General features: G+C 35.7%; 1 protein-coding gene across 1 annotated transcript in view; it reads left to right on the forward strand.

The window, feature by feature from the left end:
- The window catches only part of dsf (nuclear receptor dissatisfaction), a 64,606-nt gene extending 48,263 nt beyond the window's left edge, over positions 1-16,343 (forward strand). Inside the window, exons 3-7 of the mRNA XM_089635484.1 lie at positions 8,079-8,395; positions 9,496-9,618; positions 12,781-13,020; positions 15,335-15,416; positions 16,084-16,343. Coding sequence (XP_089491610.1) covers positions 8,079-8,395; positions 9,496-9,618; positions 12,781-13,020; positions 15,335-15,416; positions 16,084-16,343 — 1,022 coding nt within the window. The remainder of the gene's footprint in view (positions 1-8,078; positions 8,396-9,495; positions 9,619-12,780; positions 13,021-15,334; positions 15,417-16,083) is intronic.
- The last annotated feature ends 9,623 nt before the right edge of the window (positions 16,344-25,966 follow it).

Below are 25,966 nucleotides of genomic sequence, written 5' to 3' on the forward strand. Positions count from 1 at the left end.
GTACTCGTACTTATACATGATTTAAAATATATCCGGAAAAATAAATTAATAGCGCAGACCAGTGAAAAATCACGGAATAGTCTGATTTCTTGACGGATCAGTTTTATTTTGAAAAAAACAATTCAAACTATTTTATGTTTATATTATCTACGTTTTAGATAGCTAATTCATAGCTCATCTCAATTCTGCACAAAATCAGTTTCAATTTTAAAAATTACGCATAATTCATATCAAATTTTAGTTCATTGAACCAAAGCACATCAGGAAGTAAAATTTATTTTGGTTTAGTAAATACCAACTTTGTAAAAGCCTAAATTCTTTTTGCTTTTTAAGAACCCTTCGAAGTTCTTTACTGCGACATCTTAAACCCTTGGCCGATTAGAAAGGGCTGAGGAGGAATTAGTGGGTTCGGGCTGGGGGCGCTAAGGGCTGTACCGTATCTGATGGGATGTAGGGCTGTTTGAGCCATAAGGGCTGTAAGGGCCGTGAGGGCTGGAAGCGGTAAAGTATCCGTGAAAGCGATCGCTTACCGTATTATGTAGATTGGCTCACTTTAAGGGTCGATTTATAATGCAATATCGGTAGGCATTAGGGCGGTGAAATGTACACGTATCAATTATTACGTATGGGTACCTAATGTCTCGTATCAAGTGAATATTCCAGTAAATAAACCTTGTAATGTTGGACCTACACGAAGAAAAATGACTATCGCTAATTTATTAAGAATCTCTTCAAAATATTAGTAATTCATAGATAATAGCACGCTAATATTAAAAAAAATATTTAATAAATCACGACTCATTTGAAATATTGCAAAAATCTCTCGAAAAATGCTTTAGTTGCATTTAAAGATACACTGTAAATTTTTTCAAGATATTGTTTCTGATAATTTCAGTTTATAATTTTATTTTATTTACCAATTATAAACCAATGTAATGTTTAAAAATATACTTTGTAACCATTGTTTATAACGCCTATGTACCTAATCGTTTACAATTTAATGTATCCATTGTAAAAGTCCCAAGGGCGTACAAAAGAGTAAATAAGTTAATAATCAGGTATTTTTTGCTGAAAATAGTAAGTAGTGGTTATTTTATTTAAGCATAAAGAAACCCATTATTTTACTATAAAATTTTATTGTGTTTAGAACTTCTGGATTTTATATATATATATATAGCATTATTCCACAGAATTAAAAAAGGTTCAATAGAAAAACTTATGTTAAATCCCAGAAAAAAATTTCAAGTGAGTTATTGAATATTGACTACGTTTTGGTAAAACCCTTCAAGGCACATTTTTGGGAATATTACTTTTGGTGACTTCATGTAGAATAGTGTTCAAAGAACAAAATGGTAAAAGTATTTTTTTCCTATTGAGGCATTTTTAATTTTATACACAAATTTTTTATGTCCTTTCAAGAAAACCGTGGAAGAAATCCAATCTCAACCCACAAATCTCTCATAATTATACAGAGAATTCCAATATTTAGATCAAAATTTCGGAAAACAAATCAACACTTTCATTTAAAACTTCAAGAGTATTGATTATTATGTTTTATGAATTTGTAAATATTCGTTTTTATCGTCTCTTGTACAATTTTCAATTGTGGCTTGAAGGGTTTTACCGAACCATAATCGATATTCTGATTTAACCTCCATGTATATAGGAATGTATGGTGTATATAATTCCATTTTCAGAGACTATATTTTCATCATAAGAGTCCCGAGACTGGTTTGAATTAACCGTTTTATTGTCATATTCACAGAAGACTATTTTTGACTTTTATCAGATATTTAGTAAATATGTATGATATGATATGTACCTACACCATACCTACGACTATTATTAGGCAGCGCTCTTTATAATTTTCTTACTTTTTACTTAAAATTTGGTTAAGGCCTTCGACTAGCAAGCTAAATGTGGCGGATCAAATCCCGGCGTGCGCAAATAAATTTTACTTGATTAATTTGTGTGATTTCACAATTTACTAATTAGAATTGATAAAGTTGTGTGATTTCACAAATTACTAATCAATATTAAAAAAATTGTGTGATTTCACAAAATACTAATTAAAATTAATAAATTTGTGTGATTTCACAAATTACTAATTAAAATGAAAGAATATGCGTGATTTCACAAATTACTAATTAAGTTTAATAAATTTGTGTGATTTCACAAATTAACAATTAAAATTAATAAATTGGTGTGATTTCACAAATTACTAATTTAAATTAATAAGTGGTATATTTGCGGCACGCTCCGGAGTGAAAGCTACTCTCAATTTTGCCCTGGTGTAAGACCACCATTTTAAATGGAAATATTGCTTGAAATGGCTTTGGCCGTATTTGGTGACCAGATCTGAATGGCCAGGTACTTTCCCACTTTTATCTTCCCTGTCTCCTTCCCCTCCCGACTACCTTAAGTATCACAACATACCCCAATTGGGGATGCCATAGTCTCACTGGCGCCAGACGGCTATGAACAGTTGGGACTGAAAAAAAAAACAGTTTCTCATAAAATTGTATGAATCTCATCACGAGGAACATTATATGTACTTAAAAACACAAAAAGCTATCTGATCAGTCATCAGCCAGCCTTCCTGCGCCGTATCCCGATACTGTTGTTATTCTATTAAAAATTGGTTAAGCCACCTAAGGCAATTTTTCCATCCGTAATTAAAATACGAACCCCTCGCAGAATCCGAGTGAAAATAACCACGTGTTCAATTTATTTCGTCCTGCCCCACAAATAGGTTTATGTTACATTATTTATGCCATCGCCCTCTCGACACGAAGCCGGCGGACACTGGATTTAGTAGCGTTTCGATGGACATCAAAGCTACCCCTGTTCAAGTGAGCCCGAACTACGGTGAAGAAACTTCAGCTGTCGCGCATTAGGAGGAACTCAGCTGGGAAGGTACCGTTGCCGTTATGTATGCGTAATTCTCATCTAAACAGTATTAAGTTGAAATGTTACTAAACATTTGCCCATTCACTATTCACGTGTGATTGTGTTATCGTGTGGGGTGGCCTTTGTGCTGACGTGACGGGGCGCTGCGTGTGTGGGTAACTTTACCGTGGAGTAGTGAAAGTAATGAAAGTAGGTACCTACTGCTGAAGCATGGTGGGTAGGTATTGAAACTAGGTAGGTACCGAAGCTATCTGGGTAGAAACCTTGAATTGAAGTTAGGTAAGTACTAAAGATAGGTAGGTATATTAGGTGCGAGGGGAGAACTCGAGATGACATTGATCATCCCTTCGTTTTTGTTACGTGATGAGTTATGATTTGTTTTTACTAGAGCGTACCTATTTGTGTAATCAATTTTATTTACTTTTGAGAAAAAAAAGTGTGCTAGTCCAGGTAATAAAAACATTTTTACAGGTAGCAATAATGTTGACCTAAAACAAATTATGCGCATTTACAATTTCTAGGCTTATGGACACATTTAATGGCACCTAAACTTACATAATATAGATACCAGGGAGGTGCAGTGATATTTTTGGGTGAGAAATATGATATTATATTTTTATTATTTATCTTACTGTTGTGGTGAGAAATATGACATACACGGTGTTAGAAAGAGAAAACAATACGCTTTATATTCAAATCTAGAAGTTAACCACCGAAGAATTAAAATGTGCACATTGATGAAATCAATGGTACCGATCGCATTTAAAAAAGTTTTTTTAATTTTTTATGTTAAAATTTTATTTGTAATAATAAAAATTGAAAGTGTTTTTTATCACCTTTAAAAACATTCGACAGAATATGCCTGAGGCTTGAGGAGTTAAAACATTCGTTCCTTGCTAAAAAAAATATCTGCGGCGGACAACAAATAGTCTTCCAATTCTTTTGAAAAAATCGATCATTATTATTTATTTATTTTATTTTATTTGACATTGTAGAGGAATAATTGTGCAATGCTAAACCGATAAACAATGATAGTCATACCTCACGATTTGCGAGATTTGGTAATTTGCCGACTATCAACCACAATAAGTCGTAACAGCATCCTCCTCTGCCAGTAATATAAGTGTATAGCACGGGACGTCACGTGCAAGAACAATGTACGCGTTCTCATGCAGGCTTTGTAAGCCGATTGCTACGTCAAGCAACAAGGGATGGATGATATTTCCAATTCCTCCTCGGTTGTTATGTGCCCCTGATCCGTGCTCCCTTCTGTTATTCTACCCTCCTGACACCCTGGTACCTGACCCAAATTATTAAACATTATAATTGTATAAACATTATAAATGTTGAGTATAATTTTTTTTCTAAAAAACTACGAACGTGATATTTTAAAAATTAGAAGTGATTTTTTTGACACAGAAGGTCTTGAAGAATTTTTTTTTCTCAGGGCCTATGACTATCATCTTTTGGGGATGCTGTACTGAGGAAAATATTGCTAACTTAATAATAATATCTTCATTTTATTGATAATCCTGTTAAAATTGGTATTTCAGGCCGTTTCCTGATAAACTTTTAGTAAATTGCTAATAAATTAGAACATGCGTTCCTTGTTATGCACCTTGATATAGTGACGAAAAGCGAAAATATTAGGATTTTTATGAACACGTGCTCTGCAATTGTGATAATATATTCGTATTTTGCTGAAAGTTTATCAGGAAACCTATTAAGTCATTCGTTAAGGGCCTGCAACCACGTTTTTAACCGTATTGGGATGAATCCATTTCTCACACTGAGTCTTGCTGGAGAAGTCAATGGGTCTCCTTCAACCGGTGCCTACCGATCCGGCCCGCCACGCAGTAGTAGTAACCAACGAGTTGGGGTGATCAATGGCAGAGGTGTTGGTTATCCAATAAATGATTCAAATTAAATAAGAATATTTGAAAACAAAATTACTGTCTTCAATAGAAATTACTTCAGTCAAAATGCTTGATTTTCGTAAGAAATTTACATTTTATTTTTCAGTTAAATACAATATATTTGCAACACTTTAATAAAGTTCCTCCAAATACACCGCATATGTTCAACCACCGCCATCTTTAAAAATTCAGTTGGCTCTGGCATGCAACACATTTTACAAAATTCTAAATGAAATTTTTACCTAATCTTTAAAAAATAAAACCAGTGAATATTAATATCAGTTACCTAACCTAACTTATCTACTCGCGTTTATTGCCGAAGGCGAAACAGCGAATATAATTTTAATGAATGAAGTAGAAAAAAAATTGCCAGTATTATCATATAATTTAACCGCACCATTATTATTTGTGTTATCATTTTATTACCCACGTTTATTGCACTGGCAATACTGATATTTTTATTATTTACATATTGTATGGCGGCAATGCCGTGTTTTGAATAGGGGGCGAAAACCTATTAACTATCGGAGAAAAAATGGATCATACAAAAAGATCAGCGGTTCTGAATAATGAAACGCAAATACTTTATTGTTTTGCAAAATAGAAGGGTACCTAATTCATGTTTATAAATAGGACGAGGGAGAGATACTTTAAGTGAGTGGAGAAAATAGTTTGGGGTTGACTGACTCAATTTTATTATGTTCTGAGGTTAATTAAGGTTCTGTTCTGATATATTAAGTGTCCTACGGTACTGCAAAGAGATTTCACAATTTTAGGGGGTAATTGAATACTGGAATATTAAAAATGTCTTCAATTTATTGGTAATCCGGTTAAAAACAGGATTGCAGGCCGTTTCCTGATTTGTTAATAAATTCATAATATATCGGAACACGTGTTTGTGCGCCTTGATACAATGACGAAATGCAAAAATATTAGAATTTTTATGAACACGTGTTCCGATATCGTGATAATACATTCGTATTTTACTAATAGTTTGTTAGGAAATCGGCCTCAGCACTGGAAATGCACTCAGTGAGGCTCACATTACCAAATCATATTTTATAAATAAATTATTCTAATGTACCAAATAAAATTTTAAAATCCCGTTTTTAACCGGATTACGAATAATTTGAAGAGATTCTTAATAAAATAGCATTATTCAACATTAGTTATTTCTCTCCGTGTATGTACATACATACTGTAGTATTGTAATTGTGTAGTACCTAGTAATTAAAAGTGATTTTAGGTAATAAAATGTTAAATATATCCCTACAGTATAAAAAAACACGCGTTGGTACGAAATTCACATTATAATGTAACCACCTGAGTTACAGGAACCTACATCTATTTATTTTGTATTACTACAAATGTTTACTATTTAAAATCGTACACTCACTAACGGAATCACGCGATCCTTACACAGATGGGGATAAGGTTGAAATTCCCGCCTATTTTGATTAATTAAAGAAAAAACCATCCCCAATTTGCATGTTTTATTTTTCAGTTCAGCTCACGTTCAGGCACAAATAATATTAAATTTTATCATAACATAATTTACCACATTATTCAAAAATAAAATGGGGTTCGTAAGTACGAGATTGCACGTATTTTTATGGGGCTGGTTCTTTATTTTTTTCTAGTCTTATAAAAAGACGAGCGGTCAACTTTTAAGCCAAAACCCAATTTTTTTTTTTTTTTAGGAAGTGGTTTTGGGTACCGCCGCCCCGAGAACCATTTTTTGGATACCTCTGCCGTAGGTCACCTCAAATGGTTCGCTACGTTTGGTGGTTTATCAGGGGTGGCCGGGTTCATCGGGTGAGGTGTGTTTAGGATACGCCTTGCCCACCATCTGCGTGGTGTGTCAGATCGGGAGACGCTGGTTTGGAGAGACCCTTCGACCTCACCAACTGGTCTTTCAACCAATCGCCTTGCGCTGAAGCGGGAGGGATATATCAATATGTCCGTCACTCCTGAACACACTGATCCCTAGATTCCTACACAACCCTCACACCCTTTGCCTCCTAGAACTTCCTCTCCTTCCTTTCCTTCAAAAAGTTCCTCCACACAGCATCCTCAAAAAATATCGTAGGGCCGGAGAGAAATTATTATCAGGGCCTCCTGTTTGGGGTTAATGTAAAAAAAACTTGTTTTTGCACTAATTCGAAAAAAATCGCCCGAAAACCGAGACCGATAAAACCAAAAAAAAACCTAAAAAATACAATAAATTTAAAAACCCACTCGACAAATTATTTTTGAAAAAAACCCTAGTTTTTCCAATCTTGGTTTATATCGATTCCTTACCAAACTTTTAAAATTAAATACCTACTTAAGAAAAATTTTATATCTACAGGATTTTCGAAAAGTCACCAAATGTGAATTTTAACACATTTCACATTTGGTGACTTCCCAAAAGCTCGTATTTTGCATATCTCAGGTAGGTATGGAGTTCAAACAATCAAATTATATAGTTACCTACTCATGCTATTCAGAATACAGGTTGATGGAGTTATGTGAATGAATGTAGGTAGAATCCAAGCACATGGTGTAGATAAAAGAAAACTAATCACTCCCCATTATAATTAAAGCGACATTCCATGCAGATTAACCCAATCACGACGACAATTAAGTCTAAAACAATACCTAGTTCTTCTCACAGCGAAGAATCAACGAAACGATGAACAAAACCACTGTTTATTGCTCCAAACGACGGACTACAGTTGAACTTAGTGAATTTGTCACTGATTGTCTTCGTCTTCTTTTCGATATGGCTATAATGTGATGGTTTAGGTAGATAAGTAATTGGACGAGAGTCATAATACAGGGGAAGTACACACATAATATCATTTTCGAAATAATCCAAACAGTCACAACTATTATTGATTTCATGCAGTTTATGTTGCTTTTTTGACTGCCAAACTGGTTGCGAACAGCCTCCTAAGTTAGACGAAGATATTATTTACATATTAAGTATTTTAAATTAGGGTATGGGTACCACTGCCTCAGGAAGCATTCAATTGAAAACCAACAACTCTTTCATATGTCAACCGCAAGTGAACGGATCGGCCGGTTAAGTGAAACCCTCTGACGTCTTCATCAGGGATCTCCCGATAAAAAGCACCCCAGTGGGAGGGGTAGATTTATACGTCCGTCACTCCTGCTCAAACACCCTCCACACAGCTTCTTCAAAGATGACATATAACCTCACGAAAAAAGTTTTCCTCATCATATTAATGAGAACCTTTTCACCAATAGCAGTTCAACACGAGCGAGGCCCCCGCAAGCCCAAGCTGCACCAGTCCGCCCTGATGGCCCCACCGCATCTCTCGCACCATCTGATGAAGGACTCCCTGAAGCTGTCTCCGGGGCAGCCCAAGTTCCCGTCGCCCGGCTCCGTATTCAGCAAGCCTCTGGGCGGGGGAGGGGGCGGGGGCAGCTCGGGCTCCTCGGGGCGGCCCGGCAGTCCACTGGGGCTCGAGCCGCCGCCCCCGCCCTCCTTCTTCCAGCCCGCGTCCTCGCTGGCCCCGCCGCCCGCGCTGCTGCATATACTGATGTCGGCAGAGAAGTATCAGGTAAGAAATCTTCATTACTATTGCTTGACTCTTGGTTATATTTAGTTATTCAATATTGTCAGGCTCAGTCCCTTTTGACGTATTTTTGCAGAAAAATATAATGATATTTAAAGATAGTAATTTCACCAAAAATTGAATTAATATAAATAGGTTATAACTTTTTTATATTAGTCCCAGACAGGTGGCCATGAAGAAAATATTTTCCCTTAGGGCCTATGTCATCTTTGGGGCTGCTGTGAGGAGGGTATTTGTAAGGAAAGGAAGGAGAGGAGGTTCTGGGAAGGGAAAAAGTATGAGGGGTGGGTAGGAATCTGTGGATCAATGTGTCCAGGAGTGACGGACGTTTAAATCCATCCCTCCTACTGCGGTGCAAGACGATGTGGACACCCCGGACACCCCTGCTTAGTCACCAAATGTAGCGAACCACTTATGACACAGGGGTGACCTATGACAGGGGTGTTGGATATAAATGGTTTCCGAGGCGGTGGTACTTATACTCACCTCCCAAAAAGATGCATTAAATTTCCATTTTTATTCAAAGTTGAAAAATTTTTATAGTGTTTTTAGTATAGAGTTGCGTTTACGAAAGTTTCATTTCAATCTGAATAATAACAAATTACTTAAATAACCCAAATTAAGAACCTAATAACCTACTTTGTGCATCTAAATAATTGTTTCTTGTAGTAATTAAGTTGAAACGAAGTGTAATTTTTACAATCCGTACCTACCTAAAAGTGCGACGGTTCGATAAATATTTACCAAATTATTATCTATGGTTAGTATTTAAATAAAGCCCTATAAAAAGAGAAAAAATGTACAGGCCGTTTGAAGTTTTTGTTTGACAAAAACGGCGCTACGCAAATAATCGAAAATAATTGTTATTATTATTATAAATAACAATTAACTGGTTAGTAATGGAGTTGAAAAATAGTTTAACTATTGCTTTAAAAGGGCTTTAAATTCTGCTGTTGGCAGATTTAATAGGCGTAGAGAGTAGAGTTTGATGTTAGCAATAATACCCACTCATGGTACGATGTTAGATGGTGATGGTGATGATGTTATTATGTGGTACATTGTAGCTTGAGAGCGGTTATTCCCAGGACTTGGTGTGGAGCGCGCGCCAACTGCAGATGGGCGTGGAGCCCCCGCAGCGCCCGGCGCCCCCCCTCTCCCTGCCCCTGCCCTTGCCCCTCAACCTGGCGCCAACTTGGGAGATCCTGCAGGTAAATACCGACTGCGCCCATCTCATTGACATACTTACAACAGTGAAGAAAAACTAACATTCCCTGTTTACGAACCTGACGATTTTTGAACTGATCAATATAAATCTTCTACTACCATCATTAAAATCGGAAGATCTTGTTTGTGCAATGTTGAAGGTCTTAGCTGTTAGAATAATTGAACCCACGACGCCTGGGTGAGAACCAGATGCATTGATTCACTCATCTATTAACTACTAACATGTCGTGTTCACATTTCCTCGCCACATTTGATGACGATCAAAACGGTCGATCAGTCCCGTAGTCATATAATTCCCAACCTTTCTCTTACACTTCTCCCTCCTTTCCCCACTCTATTCAGTTTCAAAACATATCTCAATTGGTGTTTACATATCACAGTCCTACTGACTTCGGGCAGCTGGGAGCAGCTGGAACTCTTATGCGGTTTTTACACTAAAATAATTTTAAATGATGGAGAGGTTACAAATACCCAATCACTGTACAGTTGGGACTCTTGTGCGACATCTACAGTAAAAAAACAAATACCTTATGCAACATACAAAAGCATTCCGACCACAAGTGTTGATGTGAACGGTTTCAAAGTTGAAAGGTACATCTACAAATCGTATGTTTTTAGGGAATCGCACAACAGCATCGAAATCACCGAAGTTTCAGTCAAAGGCTCTGCACCCTCAATATACCAGCACAATATAAGTAAGTCAATGTACGTCGCAGCCAATAGGAGCGCCGTTAGAGTCGTTCTGTACCAGAAAGTCAAGTAAGTGGTCGGCGTCGCGATGCTGGTACCGACGCGTTGCGTTTAAATAGCGTCGCCACGCAGTACAAAGGCGGGCCGTCGCGCGTCGGAAAGTCAACCCTCGTACAGCCGACCAGCCAATGGGAGGGAGACTGCACGTGGCTACTCGCAAAGCCACGTGGCTGCTTGTGGTAACTTACAACTAAGTATGAGGGACGTAAAGAATATTATTTTTACTATGGTGACAATTATAACGTCCCCCTAGACCGCTTTCCACTAATCATTATTTGTTAATATTTTGAATTTAATAAATTTTCTTAGATATTCTATTGAAGAGTCGGCATTTTTAAAACTATTCTTAAACTGCTCGTTCATAGATGGCGCTAGATAGATAATTTAATTATTTTAGGGCAACTAGACTTTATCCAAGTTATCCTTCTGGTACATACGCAATATGAATATTAAAAAATAGTTTTGTACATAAACAAACTTAATTCCTTCAAGAAAGGCATACAAACGTAATATTCGATTGAATCTCCTTTATAATATTGTATTTGTATGCCTTTCTTGAATGAATTGAGTTTGTATACGGACAAAACTATTTATTCATATTCATATACCCTAATAACTATCATTCAAACTAATGGTACTACGGTACTACAATGAAAATAAATTTAACTCCTAAGGCAATTTGTACGGTTTTGGAAACAAACAGCTAGTACGCGTAGTCAATTTGTTACCTTTTTTAGCAAATCATAAGGTCTCATATAAATCTTTGTGTTTCCCTTACTGTCATAGTTAAACATGTGAACTAAACTGTGTTAAAATAAAAAAATAAAAAACACCAAGAATTATTTATTAAAATAAAGAAGTTTACCACTTTATAATTAAAATATACACCTCTATCAATGAAAAGGTTCGGACCGCAATTTGAGAAAAAAAATTATGAGAAATTGTGATGTTTTATTAATTATTTTTATATGAAATGGTTAAAAAGGGTTAGGTGGTTATAATGTTTATAGTACATTTGTATATTAAAATAAGTGTGTGTGTTTTTTTATCTGAAATTTTAGTTCAGTGTTCCGACGAAAAAACTTTTAAACACCATTTTAAAAACTTTTTTATGTTTGCATTAAAAATTATAAGTTTATTTCTGATAATATAATTTTAGTGTATTTCATACAAACAAATTATCCAACTCTGTGACAGCTTCTTTAAGAAATGGTCAATATGTCAGAGGCGTTAAGTGTTAAAAGGTGGTTTGATTATTTAAGGTTTAATAATGCCTAATTTAGTCTGCTTGAACTGTTGTTTGTTCGTTAGTCGTGCTCAAAATCGATTTCAAGTTTACGACATTATCGATAAAACCTTTAATGATGTGTTCGTACTAGGGAGCTGGTAACATACCCTGTCTTATGCTGCGTATACATTAGCGAACCGAAAGTGAGCCGAGCGGCGTTTCGCGCCATTTGCTGTTGCTTCGTTCCTTTCCCATAATTCGAGGCTCGGTTCGCGTTTTGGTTCTCAAATGTATCAGTGTCGTTACGGTGACCTGGCTTGCAGGCGTTTATCTTCGAGCGAACTTCATTTTATAAGTAGCTTGGCTCGTAGGACAAAGGCAAGATAAAAACAACTAACAATGTTTTTTGTCCATTTTTAGTTACATCACACTAACATTTCCTAAACATAATAAATCACGATTAATTGAGGTGTAAGTTGAAGTTTATATTACGTTTTGCCTGGTCGAAATTAATTCTTAATTAGAAAGATTGCCTATTCTAAGGAAATGAACAGTAGATATTGTTGATTTCAAAACGTTAGAAGCCCACCGAAAAACATGTTTATTCAAACAAGTTAATCTCTGGAACTATACTTAATCCACCTATGTTGAAAGGGGTTAACTTATATGTGCCAAGCAAGCACTTTTAAAATACTAATTTAATTTTACTTCACTTTTCGGTAGTGAATGAATCTTGAAAGCTTCTCCGAGCTAAAGGCAGCCTCGTTGTCAATGACAATGCATTCTATCAACTTTTGGTGGCAATCACGCAGACACACGCGGACATATGCGAATTTCTCTGAAATCTGATAACATTACATACATATTATTGTTGACTCCAGTTCCTGGGAAGAAGGTTCGATCATCCGTCAAAGCAATCTTTTATTTATTAAAATATTTGTATTACAGTTTAAAAAAACCTTGTTTTACGGTTTGATTTTTTTATGCTCCGTAAGCGAAGACTTCTGCCAATCTTCTGCATTGTTTACGTCACTTACAGACAGACACTTACAGCAACTATCTTTAAACTTATATGTACTTCAATTTGTATTCTTCTCCTTAATATATTGGTGTATAACCGCTTTATGGAAAACTTGAAGAAATAAATAAATACATAATTCCCTCGTAGGAAACCACCGCGCGCTTACTGTTCATGGCCGTTCGTTGGGTCCGCTGCCTGGCACCCTTCCAGACGCTCTCTCGCCGCGACCAGTCGCTTCTGCTGCAGGAGTCGTGGAAGGAACTGTTCCTGCTTCACCTCGCGCAATGGTCCGTGCCCTGGGAGCTGGGTGCGCTACTGGCCTGTCCGCAGGCACGTGACCGATTGCCGCAGGACGCACTCACACATACCGAGATCAAGACAATTCAGGTAGGGATTTATTTTATCGGAGCGCCTGAAAAAATATTGTATTTTTAATAAAAGGATGTTCTGGGAAGGAAAAAGTTGTAGGGATGGATAGGAATCTAGAGATCAGTGTGTCCAGGAGTGACGGAGCTGATAGTGACGCGTAAGTATTTTATTTGCAAATAGTTCGTCCAGACTCCAAGAAATGTGCAACGCACGAGCTAGACAAGGGCGAACAAGTATCAAGCAATAGTTGTAGGGATGGATAGGAATCTAGAGATCAGTGTGTCCAGGAGTGACGGAGCTGATAGTGACGCGTAAGTATTTTATTTGCAAATAGTTCGTCCAGACTCCAAGAAATGTGCAACGCACGAGCTAGACAAGAGCGAACAAGTATCAAGCAATAGTTGTAGGGATGGATAGGAATCTAGAGATCAGTGTGTCCAGGAGTGACGGAGCTGATAGTGACGCGTAAGTATTTTATTTGCAAATAGTTCGTCCAGACTCCAAGAAATGTGCAACGCACGAGCTAGACAAGAGCGAACAAGTATCAAGCAATAGTTGTAGGGATGGATAGGAATCTAGAGATCAGTGTGTCCAGGAGTGACGGAGCTGATAGTGACGCGTAAGTATTTTATTTGCAAATAGTTCGTCCAGACCAAGACTCCAAGAAATGTGCAACGCACGAGCTAGACAAGGGCGAACAAGTATCAAGCAATAGTTGTAGGGATGGATAGGAATCTAGAGATCAGTGTGTCCAGGAGTGACGGAGCTGATAGTGACGCGTAAGTATTTTATTTGCAAATAGTTCGTCCAGACTCCAAGAAATGTGCAACGCACGAGCTTGACAAGAGCGAACAAGTATCAAGCAATAGTTGTAGGGATGGATAGGAATCTAGAGATCAGTGTGTCCAGGAGTGACGGAGCTGATAGTGACGCGTAAGTATTTTATTTGCAAATAGTTCGTCCAGACTCCAAGAAATGTGCAACGCACGAGCTAGACAAGAGCGAACAAGTATCAAGCAATAGTTGTAGGGATGGATAGGAATCTAGAGATCAGTGTGTCCAGGAGTGATGGAGCTGATAGTGACGCGTAAGTATTTTATTTGCAAATAGTTCGTCCAGACCAAGACTCCAAGAAATGTGCAACGCACGAGCTAGACAAGGGCGAACAAGTATCAAGCAATAGTTGTAGGGATGGATAGGAATCTAGAGATCAGTGTGTCCAGGAGTGACGGAGCTGATAGTGACGCGTAAGTATTTTATTTGCAAATAGTTCGTCCAGACTCCAAGAAATGTGCAACGCACGAGCTAGACAAGAGCGAACAAGTATCAAGCAATAGTTGTAGGGATGGATAGGAATCTAGAGATCAGTGTGTCCAGGAGTGACGGAGCTGATAGTGACGCGTAAGTATTTTATTTTTGCAAATAGTTCGTCCAGACTCCAAGAAATGTGCAACGCACGAGCTAGACAATGGCGAACAAGTATCAAGCAATAGTTGTAGGGATGGATAGGAATCTAGAGATCAGTGTGTCCAGGAGTGACGGAGCTGATAGTGACGCGTAAGTATTTTATTTGCAAATAGTTCGTCCAGACTCCAAGAAATGTGCAACGCACGAGCTAGACAAGAGCGAACAAGTATCAAGCAATAGTTGTAGGGATGGATAGGAATCTAGAGATCAGTGTGTCCAGGAGTGACGGAGCTGATAGTGACGCGTAAGTATTTTATTTGCAAATAGTTCGTCCAGACTCCAAGAAATGTGCAACGCACGAGCTAGACAAGAGCGAACAAGTATCAAGCAATAGTTGTAGGGATGGATAGGAATCTAGAGATCAGTGTGTCCAGGAGTGACGGAGCTGATAGTGACGCGTAAGTATTTTATTTGCAAATAGTTCGTCCAGACTCCAAGAAATGTGCAACGCACGAGCTAGACAAGGGCGAACAAGTATCAAGCAATAGTTGAACACTAGATATGAACTAGATATATCCGAAAATATTATCAAAGTCTTAAATAATTAATATTTCATACACTTTATTTTGCCATTCTGACAACTTCATTATTTATTTTTGCCAGTTGTGTTGTGCGCTTTGTGAACTGTCTGGACAAAACTACATAATAACGATTGCAATGGTATAGCATTATCCTATAGCTTAACATAAAGGTGTTAAGGTTTTTTATTCATTTTTACTCCAAATAATGTCAGGAATCACTGGTTAAAGTAAGCCAAGTACGTCATATTTCGTAACACCCTGAATATTTGTTTTTTCTTCATATTATTGATCAATGAACGTACATAATAACAATATTTTATAATCGTCTTCATTATTTTTTCCAGGAAATTCTTTGTCGCTTCAGACAAATTTCTCCGGATGGAAGTGAGTGCGGCTGCATGAAGGCTGTAGTCCTATTCACACCAGGTACAATTGTTAGTTTATTACATAGGGTGTTGTTTGAACCTCCGTCACATTTGACGTTGTCACAAATGGACAATACTGACATTTTGAATTTTTAGGCATGTAGAAATAATTATTTTCATCGACTATTCTAACATTTTTTGCCATTTCAAATAATGAATAACTGCTGATTTTTGGCCCCTATTATTTTAGCATTGGTCGAACATCAGTTAATTGTCCCGGTTACTCTGATGTCACTGGAATCATCGATATTATTTTATTGAGGAACTAGTTTCTTTTGAAATATTAAAAAAATGAAAAGTATTAGAAAAATTATAAAAACGTGGCAATGTATTATCAAAGTATGAGAAACCTGTTCCGAATAACTGTAACTGCAGTGACAACCCATCACTGGTTCACCATTCGGGAATCAACCAACTCTAATTAATTAAGGATAGGTTGTTTCTTTTAATTTGAATAATTTATCAAATTTAAATTCTGTGAACATCCTATTCAAGTTTTGTTACTATCCAAGTACTGTGAAACATGATATAATAAGAAAACTTGAACTTTAACTATGAAATTTGATGAATTTTTAAAATTCTGTATTCACTTAAAGTAGAGTTCCACTATAGCACTTCAAAGAGACATCTATTGGGCTTATAAAGAACTTTTTTTTTTATTGACTTAGAAACAGCAGGTCTCTGCGACGTCCAGCCCGTGGAGATGCTACAAGACCAGGCGCAGTGCATCCTGGCCGACTACGTACGCCAGCGCTACCCCCGGCAGCCCACGCGCTTTGGCCGCCTGCTGCTGCTTCTGCCCTCGCTGCGGCAGATTAGGGCCACCACCGTGGAGCTGCTCTTCTTCAGGGACACCATCGGCGATATCCCCATAGCGAGGCTCCTTGGAGACATGTACCACATGGAGAAGTACTCGGGACAGCCGTAGTGACATAACCTCCAAATAATAATTTAAGTTTCATAAGTTTATGGGACTGTTATTTACTACCTATCTACACAAGGCTAGTGTTTAGAAGAGTAATTTTAAGGCAACTAAACCTTTAGTTAATTTGAAGGCACTGTACGCATGTGGATAGTGGGTAAGTATTTTTTAGTGGTAAGTAACTACTCCTTAAGTAGTTACTATTTTTGCCACATAGTAACCCCTAGATCACTCTACTTGGCACTGGCCTTCTATAAACAGACCATTAGACTTCTGGGTGTGTAGCACAGCCGCATACATACCTTTGCTCACACTAAGGCCGCTCCCTCAAGAGTCGGTAAGGAATCAACTTTCTAATTTATAATCTAACTTCAAAATATATCAGGTACAGCAAGAATGCATATCGAATATATGAATATCCGAGTTCTTCGTTCCATACATTATCTCTATTGCTCGGAGCGGTGCGAGAGCGGTGTTGCATCTATTTTTGCTGTATGTGGAGGATGTTAATTTAATACCGACCCGTGAGGGAGCCCTAAGGCCTAAACCTATTATTATTGGGGACATCCGAAATAATATAACATGCAAAGAATAAAATTCTCATTTTGTCGCCTAGTCAATAACGTTCAACCTATGAAATACGATTTTCAATGTGAAACCTTCTAGGCTAGAAGGTTTTTAAGTGTTTATGAGGTATAAATTATTTGCTATAAGTATAAGAAATAAAATTGTAAAAGATTTTCTAATATCATTAAAAGTCGGCAATCTTCGCTGTAGATGTCAAGAGAGCAAAGCCACAAATTTGGCGAAAATTAGTTAAGGCGAAGCTTAAGAGGAAGCTACAAGCCAAAAATGTGTATATTCTTGGTATAACTTATATCGTAGGTAATAGGCATTACAATCGCTTGACAAACGGAGTCTAGAAACGTTCGATTTCAAGCAAAAAATTGGTTTTTATTTATTATGTAAATAATTTTATAAGAAAGCAAAAAAGTTAATTAAGTGAAACTGTCACAGATAATTTTGGCTATAATAAGGTATTTTTTAAAAGTTGTTTCCTTTATCGGTTCATACATTTCTATTGAAAAAATATTTTTTTAGTAGTTTGCATTTATATTTTTTATTGAGTAATTTATTTTTTTATTTGTATTCTACTCAAGCGAAGCGATTGGAAAACCTTCATTGTATCTAAAGCATATTTTTGGTATTCATAATGTACACCAATTCGTTATAAAGATTAATCAAAATAGTAATTTGGCATAATCACACCAGTGTGCTCTCCTTGCCAATATTCCAATGTTCCTTTCAATATTCAGTGGTCAAGAAATATTAACACACATAATTTTCAAGAAACTATTTTTGTAGTAATTCAACCAAAATAATAAAAAGATTGATAAATAACAAAGTAGATATTCAAAGTTTCACTGTTGAATAGTTATAAAATGTGACATATTTGTCACCAAAAAATCTTTGTCCGCCGTTTTCTCAGCTTTGTGAGTTTGTGGCTTGACTTTCTCTACATCTACGGCAAAGATATTATTATGGCTATTTTCGAGGAGAGACAAAAATATTTTTATCTTTGTAGATTCAAGCTATTTTATTATCTTTTAAGAATTGCCAAAGCTGAAATTTAACATTTTTGCTAAATCTTTTACTTTACAATGAAGTAGCAGGGAATTGTGCGAGATGTGAATTTCACATTAAAAATGTAAATAATGTTTATTTGATTTATGTCGTCAATATTGTAACTTTTACAAATAATAATATTATTAATCTCTTTACAATTTCTAATTTTTATTATGAGGATAGTGTTTTAATGTAATGTAAATAATATTACATTATTTGAAGTGAACCTAGTCAAATTAAACAAACTTTTACATGTTATCGCTTCACAAAACTGTCAGTATTATAAATCATTCTTACATTTGCATTATTTTAATAATACGTAATAATAAATTATAACTTCATAATTATATAATTACATACATGTTCTTCCGTGGTCAAGGGGTAAGGCTCTCGACCGGAATCCGAAGGTCGCGGGTTCAAATCCCGGCGTGCGCACGTAAATTTTATTTCAGAATTCATTCATTTAAAATAATGTACGAGTATAGTGTACTTGCGGCACATTCCAGAGTGAAACCTACTCTCAGTATCACCTGGTGTAAAACCACCATTCAGTATTGAAACGCTGCTTGAAATGGCTTTAGCTGTGTTTGGTGACCAGATCTGAATAGCCAGGACTCCCCCACCTTCTCTTTCCACATCTCCTCCCCCTCCCCACTACCTTCAGTTTCACGGAATACCCTAATTGGGGATGCCATAGTCTCACTGGTTCCAGACGGTTGAGAGCAGTTGGGACTGTTGTGCAGTATTCACATTATAAAAAATGTTTACAAGTGCTCACTACTGGATTATAACGCATAAAAGCAATTTGTTTGAGGCAAAGAATTTCAATGACAATGTAACTTTTTTTAACTCGCAATGTCATTTCAAAAGAATGTTAAGACCATAAACACGGTGTCTGGAAACTTATATTACAAGCGGAAAATTCTACATCACACGAGAATCCAAAAAGTTTTTTTTCCGTTTTAGAAGACATCAAATTGCTGATACTAATCCCTAGCGACCGACTTTCTTTCAAAATTAACCTGAATAATACCAAATTTGGACTCAATTTACTCAAAAATGAAAGCTCAAATCAAAACCACAAAATCGACTCCGAATGTGATGCTGATTCGCCAGTTTCCCATTTATACTACGAGATTCTGGACACCCTCGGTAATAGAAACAGGGGGAGATATTGCATGGAAGCGTATCAAAGCCACAGAGCCAATAAAAGTAATACGTTTGGGTAAAAAAAATGGCAGTACCGCTGTGCGTAGACACAATTTGCAATAAATGACCACTAACAATTTTGTGAGCATTGTTTTCTTACTAATAATGGTTCCATGGCCTATATACCTCAATTCTACTTTTTACGCATCTATGGTATTCATTATTCATTAAATAATACACTCTGAAGAATCCAAAAATTATTGGTAATAGGTACCTACCCACCTAATCTCCCTTTCTAATATAAGATTAAGTGGAATGTTTGTATGTTAGGTAGGTATGTATATGTATGAATATAATACGAATGCACTCGGTTCACGGCGCACTTCTCTTGTTTCTATTTATCTATGGTTGAGACTCATGTATCTATACTCTATCTATGGGTAGTCAAATGAATCTTCTATGAACTAAAAAAACTATGTTTGATGCAGTAAACTTCCTCCACTGATAAAATACTATAATCTTTTAAATTCAGACAAAACTATAAACTTATTATTCTAAATGTGAATGTGAATTTCATCAAACATTAATGATAATAATTATCGTGTTCACGTAAACTATTATGTAGTATGTATTGTAAAATAACATAAAATATCAGATAGATTATGGGCCGGTATTTCAGCTGCTTTTTAAGCTCAGATTGTGAGATATTTACGTCCGTCAACTAGCTCTCTGGTAGGAGTCCTGGCAAGTTAAGCCTAATGATACCATTACTAAAAATGACTGATATACTGGCCATTGTGTAAATAATTAAGCTAAAAAAAAGTGTTTGTAGTTACTCTTCATTGCTTAAATTAATTAATCTGTTTTATGCTAAATAATAATAATACTTGTAAATACATTCCTATATTTCACGTTACTATAAATTAATGTTTTTGTGAAAATTACTTTATTCAACTTCTTCAGTAAATCTGTGATAAACTACTTGTTTTCATTATAAATAATTATGAGATAATAAATGTGGAAAAATACTTGAAACCTGTGGTATATTTTTATTTCCCTACATGTGTACCAAACAAAAATAACTTTTTATGAATGAAAACTTCTTATGTGGAAACTTCTTAAGAGGGTTTCACTGTAGTATCATATTAATGTAATACCACTTACATAAATATAAAGTATAGTCCAAAAAAGTGAATTAACCTCTTAAACGCCAGTACATCCGTATGGATACATTTAAAAATTCATTTCTCTGAATATAAATAGTGATTCTGAGGAAACTAGGTATGATAGATTAAATATTATTTTTGTAAATATATAAAGTCATTATCTGGTAAGACGATACATCATACAGGATGATTTGAATTTGAATTTATTGTTGTATCTGTAAAAAAACTATTGTTGTATCTGTCTGTTAGAAAACCAACTTTTACAGATACAACAATAAATTCAAATTCAAATCATCCTTGGTCTCATAAATTATCAGCGTACCATTCAATGGTACATAGACTCATTAACATTCCCTTAGACAATAAAGCTTATGTAAAAGAAAAGGAAACGATAAAAACGATCGCGATTAATAACGGCTATGAGGCAAATAACATTGAAAAAATAATAAAAAATAAGAAATATAAAAATAAAATCAATTTAATATATCCGGTAAATAACAAAAATATAGAAAAATTTGCATGTCTCGAATTCCTCGGCCCAATATCCGAAAAAATTGCAAAAGAAATTAAAAAATGTGGTTTAAATATAGCTTTTCGAACAAACAATAATTTAGGAACAAGCCTTAAAAACTCTAAAAGTAAAATCCCTATACTCAATAACAGTGGCATATATGAATTAAAATGTGACCACGCCGATTGTAACGCCACTTACATCGGACAAACGGGGAGGGCATTCTCAACTAGATTCCAAGAACATATACGATGTTATAATAATAAAAACACATCCTCAAAATTCGCAGAACATCTCTTGGTGAATAATCATACCCCACTTAACAACAAGGGTCCTAAACCATTGCATATAGAAAAAAAGGGCATTAGATTAAATTTACTTGAACAATTAGAAATCAATAAACGAACGAATGACCCAAATTTAACACTAATTAATAAAGTACGGAAAATAATTTACTCACCACTTCTTAGTATTTTCACAAAACCCAAGCAGTATAATGCACCCAAATAATTCATAGCAATAAAGTCATTAGTAAATAATTAAGAACCCATTACCATTTACTGAGGGGAAAACATAGATTGGTTTAACCAACAATAGATCATGTCATCGGTGTAACCAGTAATAAATCAATGTATGCACCTTTAAAATTTAAATTTACATTTGAAATAGTATAAAAACGTCGTCTCAATGTGGACTAACCACAGTTTGAAAATGGCCTTGTAAGCCGAAACAGCTGTCACAATAATAAAAAACTAAAACACTTGCAGAACTTAATAATAATATTATCAAATTTAATCTAAATTAAATTTATAAAAAATTAAATGGAGTTCTACGAATTAAACACAAAAACAATAAAAAAAAAAAAAATTAAAAAAAAAATAGTGCACAAATTAAATGCAAGAAATGTTTGAATGTTGCACCTACAGCTAATTCCAGCATTTTGTAACAATAACTGAGTGACAGATTTTGTTTTTATTTTGCTTCCGTATAAATTGATAAGGAAATAAAGTGTACAAGTTGCAAAAGCATACAAAGTGATATTTATTACGAACCATATAACCAATAATAAATACACTATCACAAGTGTAACATAAAAAATTGTGCCGGGCATTATTCAATATAGTTGAGTATCGTTGAGGCTATTTTTGATAGTTGCTACAGTGCAGTATCAGAACAACTATGGATATTACTGAATATTCCTGACACCAGTGAAACCAGCATTCGAATCTTTATGAAGCAGATGGAGAATTAATTTGAGACCATGAAAAAAGAATTGTTTCACAAAATAGACAACGGAAACAAAGATGCACGAACTTCTAAAGATTTTATCAGCAACCAATATGACGACCTCACTACAAAAATGAATACTTTTGCTAATTTAGTATCGGAGGTAGAAAACTTCAAAAAAGAATTAAATGAAAAAAAATACAGTGTGTGGCAAGCCTACGCACGACGGAAGTGAAACTTTTAGTATTCTTCTGTCTCTTTTTTCATTTCATTCTCTCTTTTTTTCTGTCTATTGACATATTTATAAGTAGCATGTGATAAAAAAAATTAAAAGTTATAAAATTATGGGATTCGAACCCTGGTCCTGCATAACGAGTGTCGAACGCTCTGCCTCTAGACCGCGAGTAGAAATATTTCGACGCTACGCGGCGTTATCGGCCTTCATTAGTAATTTAAATGATTCAAAATAAAAATAATTAATCAAAATACCGAGCGACTCTACCGGCTCGATTTGTAAGCTATATTTCGACCAAAATATCATATAGGTACCGTAAATTAAAGTAAAGGTAAATTAACAAATTTATGTAATTTTTTACTATATTATTACAAATCGTTGATAAATAAAAATAATTAATCAAAATACCGAGCGACTCTACCGGCACAATTTGTATGCTATATTTCGACCAAAATATCATATAGGTACCGTAAAGTAAAGAAAAGGTAAATTAACAAATTTATGTAATTTTATACTACATTATTACAAATCGTTGATAAAAATAAAATAAAAGTTATAAAAATATGGGATTCGAACCCGGGTCCTGCATAGCGAGTGTCGGACGCTCTGCCTCTAGACCGCAGTTATTACGTATTCGACCAAAATATCATATAGTCAAAATATCTAAAAGTCGCAGCACGAGATCATTAATTTTATCACTTTTCCTAGTATTAAAAAAATCACAATAAGAAAATTCACAGCACGAGAGCATTTTATCACTTTAAAAAAAAATATTATTAAAAAAATCACAAAAAGAAAAAAAAATAGTTAAAGCGGGGATCGAACCTCAGTTCTTCACGACGACAATCGTGCGCTCTGCCTCTAGACCGCGAAACTAAGTTTGGAGAGTGTCCTAAAGTAGGTATATAATATTGGCTAGGCTCCTATAGCGAAATAATGATCACGGTTTTTGATGACGGTCATGAGTTGGTTTTACTCCGGTCCTCGAAATTGCATAACGCGCGTAAAGAAGTTTCACTTCAAAAACCTTATTATAAAAAAATTTCGAAATTCGCCTGGCCAGCCTCGAACAGACTTCAAAGGAGCATGCATTAGAGGTCGCAGGAATACCACCATGTGATGATGAACAACCCTCGGAGACCGTCAAGAAGCTGGCAGCGGCTGCAAATATCGAGCTTCTTCTTCAAGATATTCTGGAAGTCAAAAGGATTCTCGACAGACGACCCGGAGCTTCCCCAAAAATTTGGATATTTGCAACAAACTTATTACTAGTAAACCGAAAAAAATTCACCATGATATCTTAAAATACTTTAACTGCGGAAAGATTTTTATAAGTGCTATTCTTAATCCTTACTTCAAAGAACTTCTATGGAAAACCAAAGATATATGAAAGGAAAAAAAGTTTTTGTACGTTTGGTACAAAGACGAAAAAGAAATCAGCCACCGACAAAATAATATATAGTAAACATTCTGACGACTTGTGTAAAATTATTTAGATTGCTGAAGAGCTCTGACACATTTCGAACACTGGCCCGGTCTCTCTTACCGTACATATCCTGCTCCTAACTGTTGTAAATTGTTGTTGATAAATCACTTTACAGTGATTGTCTCCAAACGGTCACAAATCATATATCTTACCTATGTACTACTATCGGGTATAGGGCGAACTCCCAGTTGTATCCGCTATGTCGGGGTTCCTAATACAAAATATAAAGATCCATTTTAAATTGTTTTTAAAAATTTGCTATACTGATTTTAGATAATGAAAACGTATCTTCTGATAAAATTAATAATTCATCACAACCAGAATGACGGCATTATTATATACGTAAATAATTTACTGAATATGATTTAAGATTTTCACTGCCAAAAGTATTTTTGTTATTTGTTTTTGGATCTCCCTCCTACCACAATAACCCCTTTCATACAAAACCTGAATGAAAAATTATCACAAATTGCGCACAAAAAACACTTAACTTTAGTCGGAGACATTAATACTAACAGTTTACCAAATAATTCACACCCACAATGCCAAGATTACCTAAACCTACTTAGCTACCACGGATTGATATTAACAATAAATCACCCAACTAGGGTTACCAAAGAATACAGCTCTTGTGTTGACCACATTATGATAAAAACAAACAATCCATATAAAACACTTGTTTTTGAATCTACCATTAATGACCACTATGCAACTATGATTTCATTAAACACCCCATCTAAAAAAAAATGAAACTCTATTATTGTGGTGATCTTCCGTGCCGATCAGCCAGATTTGTTCTTAATAAAAATAATGTGGGTATTCCGTTAATATTCGTTTTTATTCAGGTAGCTATAACTATTGATGCAATGGAAATATAAGAGCTTGGTATTGAAAAGAGGACGAGTTACAACAGACATGCCTTTTTATACGTCTCGGTCATGCTGTCTCACTCAGATATGCCTGTCTCTTTCATACCGACAGACATAAGTTCTCCACATCCCTCTACACTTAAATCAGCAGACAGTAACACAACATGATTATCCTAATAATAATTATAAGACATACATACACTTATTTCATTTGTAACGGACGTAGTTGACCACATTATTTAATTTCACAAAAATTGTTTTACTTTTATAAAATGTGCCTACCCCACGCCACTGGCAAAATCACCTCTCCCCGCCACTGGCCATTTTGTTCCCGGCCGCTTGAAAAACTTTGTCTACGAACGGCATCGATACCGCGTCGCCGGCTTACCTGCCGCGTGGATCGATGTCCAGCATTTTTTCTATGTAAAATTTACTAGGAAAAATCATTTTTTAAATATTGCAAATGTTTATATTTTACTTGTTCATCCCCTCGGCGGTAGTCAAATAAACACTATTTTCGATATACTACCGCTGAGGAGATATTAAAAAAGCTGTTTTTCACACATATGTACAACCAATTTTGAACAATATTTTTTACCTTTTTTGCGTGTACAAAAATCCAGGAACCTCGTAGCATAGTGAATCTTATCTCTTTCTGAGCGCTATGTTACGGGGGACCTGGGAAAAATACTAACTTAACATGTTTTACAAATTTGATCGCTTTGAGATCATATTTACACATTTATTTACAAACTTTTCTTATTTTTTGTCGTATCTTGGCAAACAAAAAATCTAGTTGTCAAGATACACATTATCATAACTACTATGCATTTAAACTATGTAATTGTCATTCATGTAAGCGTTCAAAATCTTTTCTAACTCGCAAATTTAAGCGACTACTTTCACCAGTGCTGCCGACAAAATGAATATGCAACATTTTGTCGGGGCCTATAAACTCATTGTTGGCGCGGGTACAATCCCCCACCACTTTTAGGCTCCCAACCCAATGTCGGGCGCGAGTCAGGCTAATCAAATATAAGCAGCCACATAATTGAAAATAAATTAGTTCATCTTTACCACCGAAACCAAGCGTTTTATTATCTACAAGTGACTCCTGCCCAACATCTGCCTCACCTCGCCAAGTCTTCTGCTCCAAGATCTTCTGGTGTTACCTCTTCAAGACAAGCCGGCCCTCCTCTGGAAAACCGCCAACACCAGAAGCGAGCAGAGACGACAGCACACCCAGTGCCCAACATTCACTAAGCCTGGGTGCGGGAGGCAGATTTCATCATCAATATTACTACTGTCATCATCATCGGCCGTAAAGGAGCATAGTCATCGCGTTGAAAACACGGTTTGG

This window comes from Hesperophylax consimilis, chromosome 9, assembly GCF_061612785.1.
Source record: "Hesperophylax consimilis isolate HC1 chromosome 9, BYU_Hcon_1.0, whole genome shotgun sequence".
Classification (NCBI taxonomy): Eukaryota; Metazoa; Arthropoda; class Insecta; order Trichoptera; family Limnephilidae; genus Hesperophylax; species Hesperophylax consimilis.